The following is a 15,370-nucleotide window of genomic DNA, read 5'->3' as shown; positions in this document are numbered from 1 at the left end:
ATAGTAATAATATTGATTGAAAAGAAAACAAACAATTAAAAAATAATAAAAACAGATTTCTTGTGAGTTCTTTAGAAAAATAATTTAATTTCTAGGATCAGTAATTATTAAATAGGCATCTTATTGCCATAAATTTGCCATTATATTTGTAAGTAAAATTAAAAAAAAAAAAATGGGATAAAAAATGTATATTTTCTAAATATAATTTTTGTACTGTATTTCGTTGGAATAAGAAGTTTGACAATTTTTATATTATAATATCTATTAGATACTGAAAATTATAATAATAAAAATATTGAATCATTAAATCGTGTTTTATTTGAATGGCATGTATTATTATATGGAGACTATGATGGCATTGCAATGTGTTTTAATTTGTCACCGTACCAGTTGAGGTTGTTATCTATCATATCTCATTAATACTTGTACTCTAAAATGTGGAAAACAGGGAGATTCTGGTGTAGCAGGGCATGCAAGTCGTATGGTCATTATCAACGCGGGCTAACTGATTCAGCAAGTTTCAAACCAATCTGTTAAGAGCTCGGAAGCTAGGTCTTTATCGAAATCAGTCTTCAAGTCTTGTTTTTCTCAGCAATTTGGAACCCAATATGGATAAAGACATACAAAAGTCTTCATTCATATTTCTTGTTAATGCTAACTACTGATTTACTCATTAAAGGTGGTACATTTAACCAGGTTGTGCGTACGCGTTTTTTCCCCAATTCCCTGGCGCGACAGCCGCTGGACGCTCGAAAACGTGACAGATTTTTATGTTTTATTTGTGGCGCGCTGAAAATTATTGTGCAAATTTTGAATCAAAAGAAATGTAGATCTCGCCGAAGTTGAAGTTGTGCTATATAAAAAAAATTGTGATTTGTTGTTGGCTGTGATCCTATTCTTTTCGTTTTTCCACTAACGATTTCCAACTATGTTTTTGCTAGTGATAAATTTGTTCCCGCTCCACTCACGACGGAATGCTTAAAACATTGGTTACACTTTAAAAATTTCTCGACCCCACCCCTAGCACATTATACAGATTTTAATAAGCACACGTTACTATGAACGACCTTACTCCATCGAATATACTACGAAATTTAAGACTCAACTTAATTGAACTTTTTTTTTCGAATACTAATCGCTTGATTAATATGCACCCTATATTTATTTTAATTTGCATTTTACGTAACTATGAAGGTTCCTCAATATATAATTATTATTTTTAAAAAAAGCATATATAAAAAAATAAATGTCACCCACTATAATTACTTTACCGATTATTATTATTAATTTGTACATATTTGTATTCTGTTTTAAACTGTAAATAAACATTTTCAATTCAATTCAATTATTATTATTATTATTACTTTAAAATTTTGCAATACGCACTTTATAAATACTAAATTAAAAGAGTATTGAATTTCATGTTGCGCAGTTTTAAAAATTCAATTTTTATGTAATGAAGTGCATCTTATTATATACGATGCAATCCTGTGATTGTAAAGCGCAATTTATCTCATTTCTTTGAATTTTTTTTGGATATCACAATTTACATCCACGTAATAGAATTTGGTTGATACACTCACCTTTTAATATTTAAAACTAATTTCTGCAGGAGGTGAAGTTTACAATCCAAATGATGCGCCTTCAAAATACGTAAGTACTTTCTTTATTTAACTGTTTTTGTGATTCAAAAATATGTGCAGCGAAAACATGAATCTTTCCTGAATTAGAATTCCGAGCCCCCACTGCATTATATTAATTAAAATTAAAAAACTATTAGAAACTAAGTGTGACATTAATTTATGAAAAAAAGAAAAGAAACGTTTTTCTTTTTTTTATGACAAAATGTGTACTTCCTTTATTACACAGAATCATTTTTTAAAATCAGGAAAAAAATGTATGTCCCTTTTTATTTACATCATGAGACTAAGAAACCTAAAACATACTGCGGAATTTATTCAGAAAAAAAACTTTTTTTAATTTTACCTTCTTTTTTACGCGTTAAGCAAATCATGGCTTCAGGTAAGAAGCAAAATGGCGCGTCAGAAAAAATTCTCTCGTTAGATAGCAGCACTCCCGCATTGACCTAAGGAGTCTATTAGCAGGTAGCAGAATTCCGCCCCTATATGTTCAAAAGGGATGGACTAAGAAGTCACAAAAGGGAAGAACAGTCAAAGAAAGTGAACATGAATTTAATTAAAGAGTGATTCTTACTGAAGATATAGCCTCTATTATATTATATTTGTGTTTTATTGCTTAAGATAATCGTGCGAGTTCAGAGACCAGGAAAGGAATAAAAGATCTTGAATTCGTGTAAAATATAATATTTTCATCTGGTCAAACCAACGTTAAAATTAAGTACATGATAAAGCTTGAAAGTGGTTATAGTGTTTCTTGTGATATTTCGTACGTAAATATTTGCACTTATCAATTTTCTCACCAGAATTAACAGCATTTAAAACATAGTCTTAGTGTATAAACAATTTCAATCAGACAGAAGAACAAGAACAGAAATTATTCTCTCATTTGTCTGGATATTTACAATAATTAAATAATATATAATCTGCATCCTGAATATGACGTGGTCTGAAATGTTTAATTATTTTCAGGAAATTAATATTTTATGAAATGCCCCGTACAGCTAACACAGTACAGTTATACTGCATGAAATGTGAATACGGATAAGTCCACTTTCATTACTTCTTTGAAGGCCAGTTTAAACATAACTAATTTGAACTAAATTTATAAAACAACTTGGCAATGAAAGTTTTTTGTTTTAGATGAAAAAGTGTTTCCAAGTAAAATATAAATTCAGTCTCAAAAACATGTCCAAAAAAGGAACAGCTCAGGGAATTAGCGTTGTTGAATAATCAACGTTTTGTTTAATGAAAATATTTGGTGAAATTTTTTGCGATAATTTGGTGTCAAATTTGCTATTTCTTTATTTTGACAACGCGGACTTAATATTTTTATGAGACTTAACTTTTTTCACCTTTCTAGAAACTTTCATTTATAACTGTATCTTTTAGCAGTTATCTTCATTCGAATGTTATAGCATGTACTTAGGTTGTATGTATCTCTCGTCTTGGTTTCAAAAATAATAAATCTAAATTTTTATTCGGTCCTTATTATTTAGTGCAGTTTCTCTGAGTAAAAAACATTGTGTAGCGAAAAAATATGTTTATGTAAAGAAGAAAAAAAAAGTGTTTGTCTTACCCTGTTATGTAACCGACGGACAAAAAAAAATTAGGTGCAGGCTGAAACAGAATACCAGTTGTGAACCATCCCTTCGTTATGTAAGTTCAATACTCCGTGTTATTTTTTATTATTTATTTTTATGGTTTCAAATTACCTTTTAGTGCTAAAATTTATACGCAAATTTTCAATTAAATATATTTATAAACACACTTTATTACAATTACCGTCAACCGGGGCCACTTTACCGCTATTTTTTTAGTAACATCGGTCATTAAGAGGAAAGGAAGCAGGAGATAGCATGGGTTTGAAATTGTTTTTTCGAACATACTACACTAATAACTTAAATGAGCATGTATTTTTTTTTAATCTTTATTAAATGCTTTTACTTGTTCTTGTAACCCCGACTAGAGGTTACGTGGACCCAATCATTCTTTTGACGTTGACCCATTCATCTTTTGAATGTTGAGTACATTTAATTAAGCTTTATATGTATGGTGTTTTAATAGAACGGCATCGCTAATTGTAAATATATTTTTATTGTTATTTAATCACTCTTCAACCAAAATAAACGCGTGAAAAATATTAACTACTCACATTTAGTTCACATGTTGTAAAGTCATTTTAAACTAGCTAAAATTAGAACTCCTAATTGATCACCTAAGGGTCTTCATTTGTCTAGTAACCTGGGAAAATTTGTTTCTTAATATCTGCCCATTCATGTCTTTGGACTTCGTCATGTTCGAACTGACCTTCCGAAGTTTGTTTTAACATATTGTAACCTGGCACTTAACAGTACTGTTGCAACAAATGAAAGTTAGGTACTTAATCGCTGGGGTTCTTGTTGTGTTTAAAAATATGCACATTTTTGGTTCTAAAACAAAACCCAATAGCCTTATAAATTCAAAAATTCCCTAAAGTAATCATCTCTCTTTTTTTTATTAATATAATTTCCAATTATATTGTATTTTAGTTGTAATATGAACCAACATTTATTTTTTGAGACGGTGGGCCAAAGTAACCCGTCAGGATCAAAGTAGACGGTATTTGGCTGATATTGATATCAATATCCTTGCAGTTGTTTTGGTATATTGTTATGTAAGACTAAAAAGGGGCATATAACCAATTCATTAATTTTTCATAGCAGCAACAAAATAAAAATGAGTCGTATTTCCTTAAGTTAAGAAACCGAACTTATTTATATTATTTGACAATAATATACATATATTACATATTAATGACATTAACGATATTAATAACGTTAAAAGACGAAGACGTTCATTAAAAAATCAAGAAAATAAAATAGACATTATTGTACAGTTAGTTACTGGGATTTCAATTTTTTTTTTTAAAAAAAAAAGAGCATTTTAAACTTTTAAAAACAAGAATCTTCATTCTTTCCAGTGGAAGATTATTGATTTTATTAAGTTAGCGTCCACTAAAATTAGTTTGAAAAGAAATTTTCTACATTTATTCTTATAATAAAATATTACTATAATAATAAAAAAATTACTAAAATAATCAACCAAACTTTTTTAATCCTTTTTTTCAGTTTTTGTTTTGAGGATGAAGATTTTTCTCGAAAACAACTCTAAACCATTACTTTTAAGCTTTATTGGCTTACTAAATTTACATTTACATTTATCTACAACTTTTACCAGAAATGTTTTCCCAGAAGAAATAATTATAGAATAATTGTTTGGTAGGACCGTATTAATTAAACGATACTTCTTTATGTAATATTAATGAGAATTAAATCATTATCTTTTGTTTATTTTTTCGCGATTTTTTCAACTGAATTTTTTAATTTGGCGTATTTACTACTCGTAAAAGGATCCAACAGTTTTGATTTTGAAAATTTACGCGTAAAAATGATTTTTAAGGCTATCCCGCATGTGAGAAGGGTTTGGACTTACCCAAAGTAGAAATTCCGTGTGCATTCTCTCTTACAACATATAGAATGTTACTGCGAATTAAATATCTAAGAATTACCAAATTGTATAAAATTCAAAAAAGATTTGCATTTAAAACTAATAAATAAATAATTAAATAACAGAATGCTTCACACCAAGATATTTTATCCTTGTTACCATTAGTGTTTTTGCCACTATTGTATTTCCGTACACTATCATTGCATCACCGTTATTGTATTGATGCAATTTACATACTTAACCGGTTAGTTTTCTACACCATATAGATTCTTTGCAAATTTAGGGAATACATATAGATTGACTTGAAGTGCGTCTTTACCTTCCGGTTTTACGTCTAAAACCTAAGTGATTATTTAAAATGACACTTTTGAAACTTACTTGGTACTAGCACTAAATAATAGAAGCTATTAAGCTCAATTAATTAATTAATTGAAAAACTCTATGATGAGTTTTCCAGAGAAGTGTTTAAAATCTAACTTCTAAATTGAATTATGTTATTATTATTATCAGTATTCTGAACAAAAGGACTTAATTATAGTAAAAAAAAATCATTTTGTACTTTTTTAAATTATATTTAAGCAGTGCTCTTAAGCAGACGGCTTTGCCATTGCTTTATTTATTTTTTAAATCTACTTTGGCTATGTATATATATGATTTCTCAATAATATAATAATATTAAAAAAAATTCTGTTTTTTTTATAGCATGACTTCCCGTCATCATTTTTTTAAGAAAAATATTCATATTAAGGAAGATGAGATGTTGGATCAACCAGACGAAAAGCTCTGTATGCGACCTCCAAGCCCTAATGGTCCTGGATTAACACTATCTTGGCATAATTTAACTGTTTGGGTAAGGAAAAAGAATGAAGAAAAAAGTACCTGGTTTTCAACTAGATATTATGATGCTAAAATACTTCGAAAGGGTAAAGATATTTTTTGATATTTATTTGTTGAAATCTTGTTATTTTGCAATTTTTATGCTAATTTAAACATTTTTATTGTTTTTATTTCTAGTCAGTGGTATAGTTGAACCAGGAACACTGATGGCTATAATGGGACCTAGGTAAGTAGCTTGAAATAAAATGTACTTAGTTCCTTCGACGATAGTCTAACTGCAAGGTTATCCTAGTCAAAGTACTCTTCTACCTATTTCTTCAGGAAACTTCCTCTTCTTTCTTCCTTACTATGACTAATCTTTCAAGAAGCGATACCTTGAAGTATCCAAAATAGGACTTCAGAATAATCAAGTCTTATCAAGCCATTTTCCAACAGATTTTCAATTTAGAGGTTTTTCTTACGATAAGTACATGTTTTTATGAGGGCTCGTCTGAACACGAAAAAGTTGTTTTTAATAAATGATTCCCCTTTTATCCTTCGGCCATTTTAGCCTTGACCTCCTTCTGAGTCTTTTCCCGGTTGGGTGCCCCGTAATTATAAACACGGAAGTATATATAGTATAATCCTTCAGTTCTCGATTTTCCTGGCAGGTTGTTCTCTAGAAGATAGCTCAAGGTCCAATTCTTTCGCAACTCAGTTAAGAACAGGTTTCAGCAATGTACCATACCAATCGATCTAATCCTATGATTTCGCAACTATTTTTGTACATGGTGATTTTGCTTTTTCTGGACCTAAGATTTTATCTAAAGGCAGGTAACTAGATATTTAGTTTTCTCTAGTTGCGAAATTAACTTCTTGTAACTTTAGAGAAGGTAAAATTAACTGGTAGATAATCCCTAGATCTTGAAAAAAAAAAAAAAAAAAGGACTTCTACATCTACATGTAGTTAGAAAAGTCTTAAGGGTGAAGATCCGGGTAAACAGGACCTACCCCATATTCTGCAATTTAACATCCTTATCTATGTAGGCCATAATTTTGTTTTTAATCAGTCCTCAGAGGATATTGAGGTCAAGATTGTTTTTGGAGAAAGTGGGACGTTAGGCTGCTTTTAAACACTCGTTTTGTGAAAGCTTTCTCAGTAAATTTAAATCAACTAAAATGTAGTAAAATTTTAAAGTCTGTGGAAAATTTAAGGTTAGAACTTTGAAATTTATAGTTAGACAATCGTTTATCGGATGTTTTCCAATTTAAATTTCATTTAATTTTCTCTGTATCACATCAGATATTTTAATAACTAATTTATCTAAGTAGGACAAATCTAATCTCTGAAAAGAATATGTTTTAAGGCAAAGAAAATAATTTGTTTCTCCTGTCTCTTAATCACCTTATTTTCTGTCATAACTAAGTCATCCGTATAATGTTTTCTCACCTCAGCAAACTCCGTCTTCTTCAATTCCTAAAATAAAGCAGTTAAATGTATTAAATTAAAGAAAATATTAATTAATTAATTTTTAGCAAACAAATTAATTATTGTTTCTTTTCAGTGGAGCGGGTAAAACGACATTGTTAGCAACAATAAGTCAAAGGCTGAAAGGTTTTCACCTTTTCTATTATTCAAATAATGAATTATTTATCAAGAAAGATAATTAATAAAAAAATTATTTATATTTAGGTGATGTTAAAGGAAAAATATTGGTAAATGGAAAACAGATCTCTAAAAATCTCATGATGAAAATCTCTGGTTTTGTGCCACAACAGGATTTAACGCTTGACTGTCTTACAGTAAATGAACATTTACAATTAATGGTAATTAAAAAAACAAAAAACAAAACAAAAAATTGAAGAAATGGTTTGCAGGTCAAATTATTTTTTGAAGGAAATAATTAACATATTTTTCAGGCTCGCTTAAAAATGGATCGTTTTATCAGTCCAAATCTGAGAAATCAGAGGATTTTAACTCTTATTTCGGAATTAGGAATAGTAAAGTGTTCAAATGTAAGAATGTCAGCTTTATCTGGTGGCGAAAGGAAAAGGGTGGCTCTTGCAGTTCAGGTGAACTTTTCATCATAATTGCTTTTCTTTTTATCCTGCATTTAGATATATGAAATTCTGCTGAATTTCTATTTTCATATTTCACTGAGGTTACATGTTTGTTTTGACGTTCCGAAAGCCCTTCTTATCTTTGTGGTTTTAGACGATACGAATTTCTCGCCAATGTCTCAGTTAACTGTTTACGCGCTTCCTGATTTACATGCATTTTTTTTCAATATACTACTTTGTTTAATGTCTTAACAATAAATATTGCTACCTCTTCCAAGCAGATGCTGAATGATCCAGCTATCCTTTTTTGCGATGAGCCTACAACTGGTTTGGACAGTTATAGTGCCAGCTCTGTCATAGAACAGCTACGACTTTTGGCTGGAAGAGGAAAAGCTGTGATCTGCACTATACACCAACCTGCGTCCGGTCTGTTTGACATGTTCCATAGTGTATATTTGTTAGTTGGGGGCGGCAAGTTGGCTCTAACATGTACCACAAATGAGGCGTCTTTGTTTTTTAGTAGGTAAGTGTACAGTGGTTTGTTTCCTACATTCTACTTTGTCTTAACACAGATTTACCGTTTTCTCTATTTGCTATTTCAATTCAGATAATTTTGTCGAACATTTTATTTGTGACTAATTTATATATGACTAAATTATATTATTTCTACAATTAAAATTAAAGAAATTACCCATCATTTCGGATACACAAATTCAAAAATTTACTCGTTGTTACTTGCTACCAGATTTTTTCTTTTTCGCGGCAGCTAGTTTCCAAAAAGAGTTATTTGCAATAGATTTGTCCTACTGAAATTGTAGGATAATAATTACAGAGTCGTAATTTTCAAAGCCATTCAGTTTAAGTTCTACGAAATTAATGCCTTGTCAGTCAGTGACATTGCTTGGACGACCTGATTGATAAGCATTGTCGTAGTGCCTGGGCATTCAGGACATAACGATTAAGAGATAGCAGCCTACCCTGCCGGAATGATTCCCACTTTACCCTCAATAAACGTGATATTTGTTACAGTTAATAGGAACTAAGAGAAATTGTAAACCTAGTCATAATTTAAATCTGCAATAACTTATATTTATTTAATTAAAGGATTAGAATGTAATAAATTAAAACTAAAGCACACATTACTAAAAGATTATGAGCACTAAATTTAAATAATTGTCAAAGGCCTTCGTACCAATATACAACCTTCAAAAAAAAAAAAAAGAAGAAGAAGCGGAAATGGCTAACTTTGTCAGCAAGTTATTCGCTCCTAATTAATTTAGTAGCCTTCCAAATCTAACTGAACCAAACTTTATCGAAACACCATTTTAATCAACCTGTATTGTTCACTTTCCAGCACAGACTGTTCACAACTAGAGTAAGTTATGTCAAACTCAAACGAGTCAAACAAAAGTGTCACACGATATAAGGAGACAAACGATTCAAACACTTTACATATTAATAGCTTAATCTACTACTACTTATAAAGATAAAGTACTATGCACTATTTTTCAGAATTATTACTATAAATGTAGATGAAGTAAAATCCTAATAATTTCGGGTTTTAATACAAATCATTGACGTTCAATTATAGTAAAAGCGAGACTGAATAAATTCACTGAATCGAACAACGCAGTGTTTGAATTTTACATTCCTAATATGGATAGAAATGGGCAGATGGGCGATTTCACTCCTTTGAAGGAAACAAACATTTAAGATAATGTCAATGTGTTGAAAATCTGGTAGTCTGCGTAGTATCATTAACTTACTTATAAAAAAAAGTTGATATTGCACACACATCATATAGTGTTGCATTAATTAACATATTCAAGTTATAAAAACTACATTTTTATTTCCTGAAGATTAAGTAATACACATAAAAATATTATAAAATATTAAAATTTACATTTTAATGATGGGTACTGATTTATAATCTATAAAAGCGATATTTGCGCACTTTGTTTGGCGATAATCCACTTTTCCTGTCGCTCATGTATTTCCCGTTTTTAAAAATATACATTCACTAGGAACAGAACCACCGGGCTCACAATCTTGGCTTCGTAGGTCAAGAAGTCTATTGCGTACGGGTTTACGCTGCTTCCACCGGTTATCGGTAATCAGTTACCTCATCTTATCATATCGGTATATGTCTGGTGGTTAAGAGCGTGGCCTTTGTAAGTAGGACTTCCCCAGTGCGAATCCCGCATATAGCTACTTTTTATTCGTTAGAAAAAAATGTTCACAGTAAAGTATGTGCTTCCACCCCCCCCCCCTTCACGATGCCTAATTGACGTTAAGCCCAGCCTGAAAAAATAGGCGATTACTTTACTTTATATATAAATATATAAAATGAAGTATAGAAGCGAATGCCAAATCCTGTTGATAAAAAAATAAAATAAAATAATGCTGTTTCATTCGTCTGAATTACAGAAACAGTGATTATCTATCAAGCATACCGCTGGCACTGAGAAAAGCTGTAAAAGCTTTCCCATCCTTCATATGATTTAAATATAAAAAAAAAACTGCCAGCTGTATTTATCAAATTTTCAGTAAATGGTTCTTAAGTTAATGAAGGATAGGAAAATCAATTTTCATCTTAATCAATTTTTGTCACATGTTACTGAGGAACTGAGGGAAATAATAAATCGATACACAAATTAATACTGCAAAAAACTTATATCTATTTAATGAAAGGAATCAGATACAAAACATTACAACTATGGAAAGCAATAACTTATAAATTAATTAATAATTAATGGAGGGCTCATGGGTAATTCGCAATAGCAATTTAAATGAAAAATAAAATAATAATAATAAAAGGAAATGGCAAACCACGCCGGCAAGATATTCCTTCTTCAACTCCTTTCATTGATTAAATTAGTAGTCCCCGAAATCCGAAATCTAACTTTATCGATACTTAATTTTTGTGTTCCCGTACATTTCACAGTCTATCACCGACTGTCTTACAAGTACTTGTCTTTCCACAGTGGGGGAGAACAGTGCTGCCATCTAACTTTGAGGAACATCTCTGATTACAGATTGTAAACGCAATAGTTAAACAGTATCGCACAGATAGTTGTTGAGTTATGATGAAGAACTGTGACCAGAGGCAGGCAGTTCATTAGTAATCTGAATCACTTAAGTTTACTGCAGGATTATTCCAAAAGCTTGGTATATCCATACGTACCATTGTTTGCTTCTTGAAGGACCACACAGACTGAGGAAACGCATGCATCGTATGGCCCAGTCAGCGATCAGCCTAAAATTGTTTTCCATGATATGCTCATTATATTTAATGTTTGTGTTGACTGCATAATTAGGAAATTCTTGCTCTAATACAATATTAAATATTAGACAGAATACCAACCGTTGGAGGTAGCCTGTATCGTCACATCCCATAGGATCTGTTGAGCTATTCTTTAGTTAGAACACTTCTCAAGTCCTTTCTGTTTTATTAAGAATCTGGAACTCCTGAGTAAAGTTTGAAATCACAACTTTTCCTTCTCAAAAGAGTCGAACCTCAGCCAAACGGCCCTTCACGTTTGAAAATCGTCGTTTATCAAATCAAATCGTTCATCCATGTCAAATCATTTATCTTCTACGCTTATCTTCTTTCTGACGACCCAAGTTTTATGTTTTCGGAGTGCGTCTTAATGGAAATACATTTCTTTATTAAGTTTATACCTATTTACAAACTCGTATTGCTATAAAATCCTGTTGCTATAGGATTCTTGGGCGGTCAAGAACTCATCGATACGTTGCGTGTTGATAAAGCTTGATTTAGTTTTGAAGCGAAATTACTGTTTTGTCGAGCTTTCTTTTTCTTAAAAAATAATAATAATAATAATGATTGGGATGGTATTTTATTTTGGTAAACAATGCTGTTTATTTACTTTTTTATGTTTTTTAGTGTGGGCATGGTATGTCCGTCAACATACAACTTAGCCGAATTTCTCGTTTCACGATTAGCTGTTGGAGATGATGCTGAAAGTGTAATTAGAGTTAATAAAATTTGCACAGAATTCAAAATGTCAAAGCATTATGAACATTTATTAAACAAACTTGAATCTGAACTGAAATACGGAAAACAACCATATATAACCGATAATACTGATTCACCATACGATTCCATTTTATGTCAGGTAAATTTGAATTTTTATCGATGGTCTTAATTTCTTATTCGTTCTTATGGTGAAAATATTATCGTTATTATTGTTATTATACAAAATTTTATTGAAATGATGAATTAATTACAACAATATACTACAAGTGCTGAAAATTCTTAAACGATTTTCTTTCTTTTTTTCAGCCGAAAAATGATTTTGCTAAATATTTGGCCATGTAAGTTGTTCACCTTCAGTTCCCTTTAAGTAAACAGCAGCTATTGAGAATTATAAAATAAGTTTTAAGAACTATTTTATTACTTTTTCATTTTTATATGATTTACAATTTTCGTTTACTTACAGCCAGTCACCAAAAAAAATTACTCAACTTAATTGGTTGATGTGGAGATCTGTATTAGACATTGCCAGGAATCCTCAGGATCAGTTGATCAGGCTTGGTTTTTATTTAGTAATTATTTTGACTTCATATTTTTAATTTAAGACTGAATATTTCAAGGGTGAAAATATTATTCCTGTCAATTTTATGAATTAATAAAATAACTTCATTGAGTAGATATCGTAGATTAAGAATTTACGCGTTTCTGCCATAAATCAATAAATGTAATTAATTCAGCCGAATTTCATGCATTTTTTGTTTTCAGTTCATGGCTTTACTGATTTCAACTCCTTACGTTGGACTAAAAGTTGATCAAGAAGGAATTCAAAATTTGCAAGGGTTTTTATATTTAGTAATTGTTGAAACAACTTTCGCATATAGTTACAGTGTGATGCACACTTTTCCTTCAGAAATACCAATTTTGCTGAGAGAAGTTGGAAATGGCTTGTACACGCCTGGCGCCTATTATATATCTAAAATGATAATATTGGTCAGTTTATATTTTATTCCAACTAATGTTTCATATTTTAGTATATTAATGTTTTGTGTATGAAAAAAAATAAATATAAAAATATGTTATTCCAGTTACCAAGAACATTGTTAGAACCAATCATCTATTCCGCACTGGTGTTTTGGATACCAGGTTTATTGGGTGGCCTGTCAGGATTTATTCAGTTTTGTATACCAGTAATTGCTTGTTCAATTGCTGCTACAGCTTATGGTAACTTGTTATTTTTGTTTACTAATGTTAAAATAAATTCACCATCTCAGACATTTTGAAAAAAATTACTTAATTTTCTTCAAAACACTTATAGAACTAAACACTCATGTATGTAAATAAGAATTAAAGGTTTTCTATCTAGGTATCTTATTAAAAGTTTAGTAGTTGTTGAAACAATGTTCGTGTATATCCTTCCGTTTTTGAGCTGCATAATCTCACATTCTGTTCCGCATGAAAATGTCAAAAATACTTTTATAAGAGAACAATTTGTTTTTTAAACCTTATAAAAGAATGAAAAAACCCAAGACTTTTGTTATTCCTTTATATTATTAGTAATAAGTAAACATTAGGCGAAAAAGTTATTAAAATGTGTAGAACTAGAAAACCTTAATTTTTTAAAGATTTCATTACATTATATTTAACTCTAACTTGAATTTGTGTTGATTGATAACAAATTTAACTCCAACTTCAGAAATGTAATTATTTATAGGCTGCTTGATATCAGCAATATTTGAAAATATATCGACGGGGTCATTACTCTCAGTGCCTTTGGAACAGATCTCTCTGCTTTTTTGTGGAATATACATGTCTTTGAGGTATTTGCATTGTAATTAACTGCTTAAAGTTGATTATACCTTGATTAATATCGAGAAGCGAAAAGGAAATAAAACAAATTTTTTGAAAAGGTTTCCTCTAGTCTTAGTCAATGGTCATGATGATATAGTTCACGTTTTAACGTTAAGACATTAAGTTTGTCGAATCGTCGGTAAAAAGAATGTGTTTTGTTATTTCCTAATCGATCCTCGGTGTTTAATTGGATAATATATTTCGTATGCAAGTAATATTAAAATATGTTTATGTTACATAAGACAGTGACACTTGAAATCTACATGATTGTGATGTTCCAGCGATGTACCATTTCATTTTGCTTGGGTAAAGTACGTGTCAGTATTTTATTATGGATTGGAAGCAGTTTCAATTCTACAATGGTCTCAAGTAGAAAAAATTCGTAAGATAAAGTTTTTTATTTCTATTTAATAAATTTTATACAAATTCAACAGACTTATTAATTAAATTCTATATTTTCTCAGCGTGCTCATCAAAGCCCGAGGTGCCATGCATTTCTACTGGAGAAGGTGTTCTTAAATATTACGGTTATAGTGAAAATAATTTCATTCTAGATATGGTAGGTTTAATGATTATATATTGTGTTTGCCATGTTATTGGATTTCTAGCATTTTGGAACAGAAGTAAAAAGCAAGCTGCATATTGATCAGTATCTTTGTAAGTAAAAGAAACATTGCACAACTGATTAATTGTATTTAAAGTTCGTGAATCTGCTATAATGCAGTTTCTCGAGCATGGTGCTTTAAAAATTTAAGAAATTTAATGGTGCTTTTAAAAAAATGTATAAACATTCATATAATTTTTATAGTTTTATGATAGTGTCGTTATAATATGTATTTGGAAATTAGTTGAAATGTTGAATAACATATTTCTAAAGCAAGAAATAGTTATTTTAGCATAATTTAACGATTGTATGTTTGAATTTCAATAAATTATTCTATTATCGCATGAAATGGAAAATTTTCTTCTTGATAGTACCTGTTTTTTTAAATAAAAATTTTTTTCAAATAAATGTCATTTTTTGAATTTTTACACAAATTATACGTCATTTTAATAATAAAGGTTTAAGTGACATTGTTATACTTTACTGTGCTAAAGTTTAATGTAAAACTTCTAGTTTTTGAACTGGATCATAATTCGTCTGGCTTTGGGTTATGAGGTGGATGTTCGGTTATGATCAGGGGTTTTTAAAAAACGTTTTCTTCTGATCTACATCAAAAGCTTATGGAAATTTATAACAGAATTAAGAAAACAATAATGCAAACAAAAAAGGCACATAGAAAGTAAATGAAAATGCTAGTCAGAAAACAGATAATATTACATCGAAAAATATGGTGCGAACAACCACACGACTTTCTCTTAACTGCTATTCTCAAAATTTCTTCCGACACCGAACGTTAGAGTCAATTCATTCACTTAAGAAGAATCTACTCCCCATTTCTTATAAGGACCCTTAATCAAATTTCTGGGATTTTTTTTTTAGTAAAAGTAAACTTTCTGTTCTGTTAATGCAGATGGAAAA

The 15,370-nt window shown here is 30.2% G+C and overlaps 2 protein-coding genes across 7 annotated transcripts in view; one reads left to right on the top strand and one right to left on the bottom strand.

Annotated features, from left to right (window-relative positions):
* LOC141458210 (uncharacterized) overlaps positions 1–4,280 on the bottom strand; it is a 60,979-nt gene extending 56,699 nt beyond the window's left edge. For 2 of the 6 annotated variants that reach the window (XR_012460782.1, XR_012460783.1), the window contains exon 1: positions 3,793–4,280. The gene's annotated coding sequence lies outside the window, so the exon portion shown is untranslated. The remainder of the gene's footprint in view (positions 1–3,792) is intronic. The other 4 variants (XR_012460785.1, XR_012460784.1, XR_012460787.1 and 1 more) reach the window with 4 other exon arrangements.
* On the top strand, positions 2,811–14,801 carry LOC141458183 (protein scarlet-like). Its single transcript, XM_074135847.1, has 15 exons — positions 2,811–3,296; positions 5,829–6,049; positions 6,141–6,189; positions 7,508–7,557; positions 7,636–7,769; positions 7,863–8,015; positions 8,285–8,526; positions 11,911–12,142; positions 12,310–12,341; positions 12,467–12,572; positions 12,766–12,990; positions 13,086–13,221; positions 13,712–13,817; positions 14,130–14,230; positions 14,313–14,801. The coding sequence occupies exons 2-15, from the start codon at positions 5,830–5,832 to the stop codon at positions 14,492–14,494; spliced, it is 1,968 nt and encodes a 655-aa protein (XP_073991948.1). The 5' UTR covers positions 2,811–3,296; position 5,829; the 3' UTR covers positions 14,495–14,801.
* The last annotated feature ends 569 nt before the right edge of the window (positions 14,802–15,370 follow it).

The sequence above is a fragment of the Rhodnius prolixus genome, unplaced genomic scaffold (genome assembly GCF_049639745.1).
Source record: "Rhodnius prolixus isolate KJV_2025 unplaced genomic scaffold, Rpr scaffold_5, whole genome shotgun sequence".
In the NCBI taxonomy this organism is placed as follows: domain Eukaryota; kingdom Metazoa; phylum Arthropoda; class Insecta; order Hemiptera; family Reduviidae; genus Rhodnius; species Rhodnius prolixus.
The sequence above is the reverse complement of the archived record's forward strand: the minus strand, read 5'-3'. Positions and strand labels throughout refer to the sequence as shown.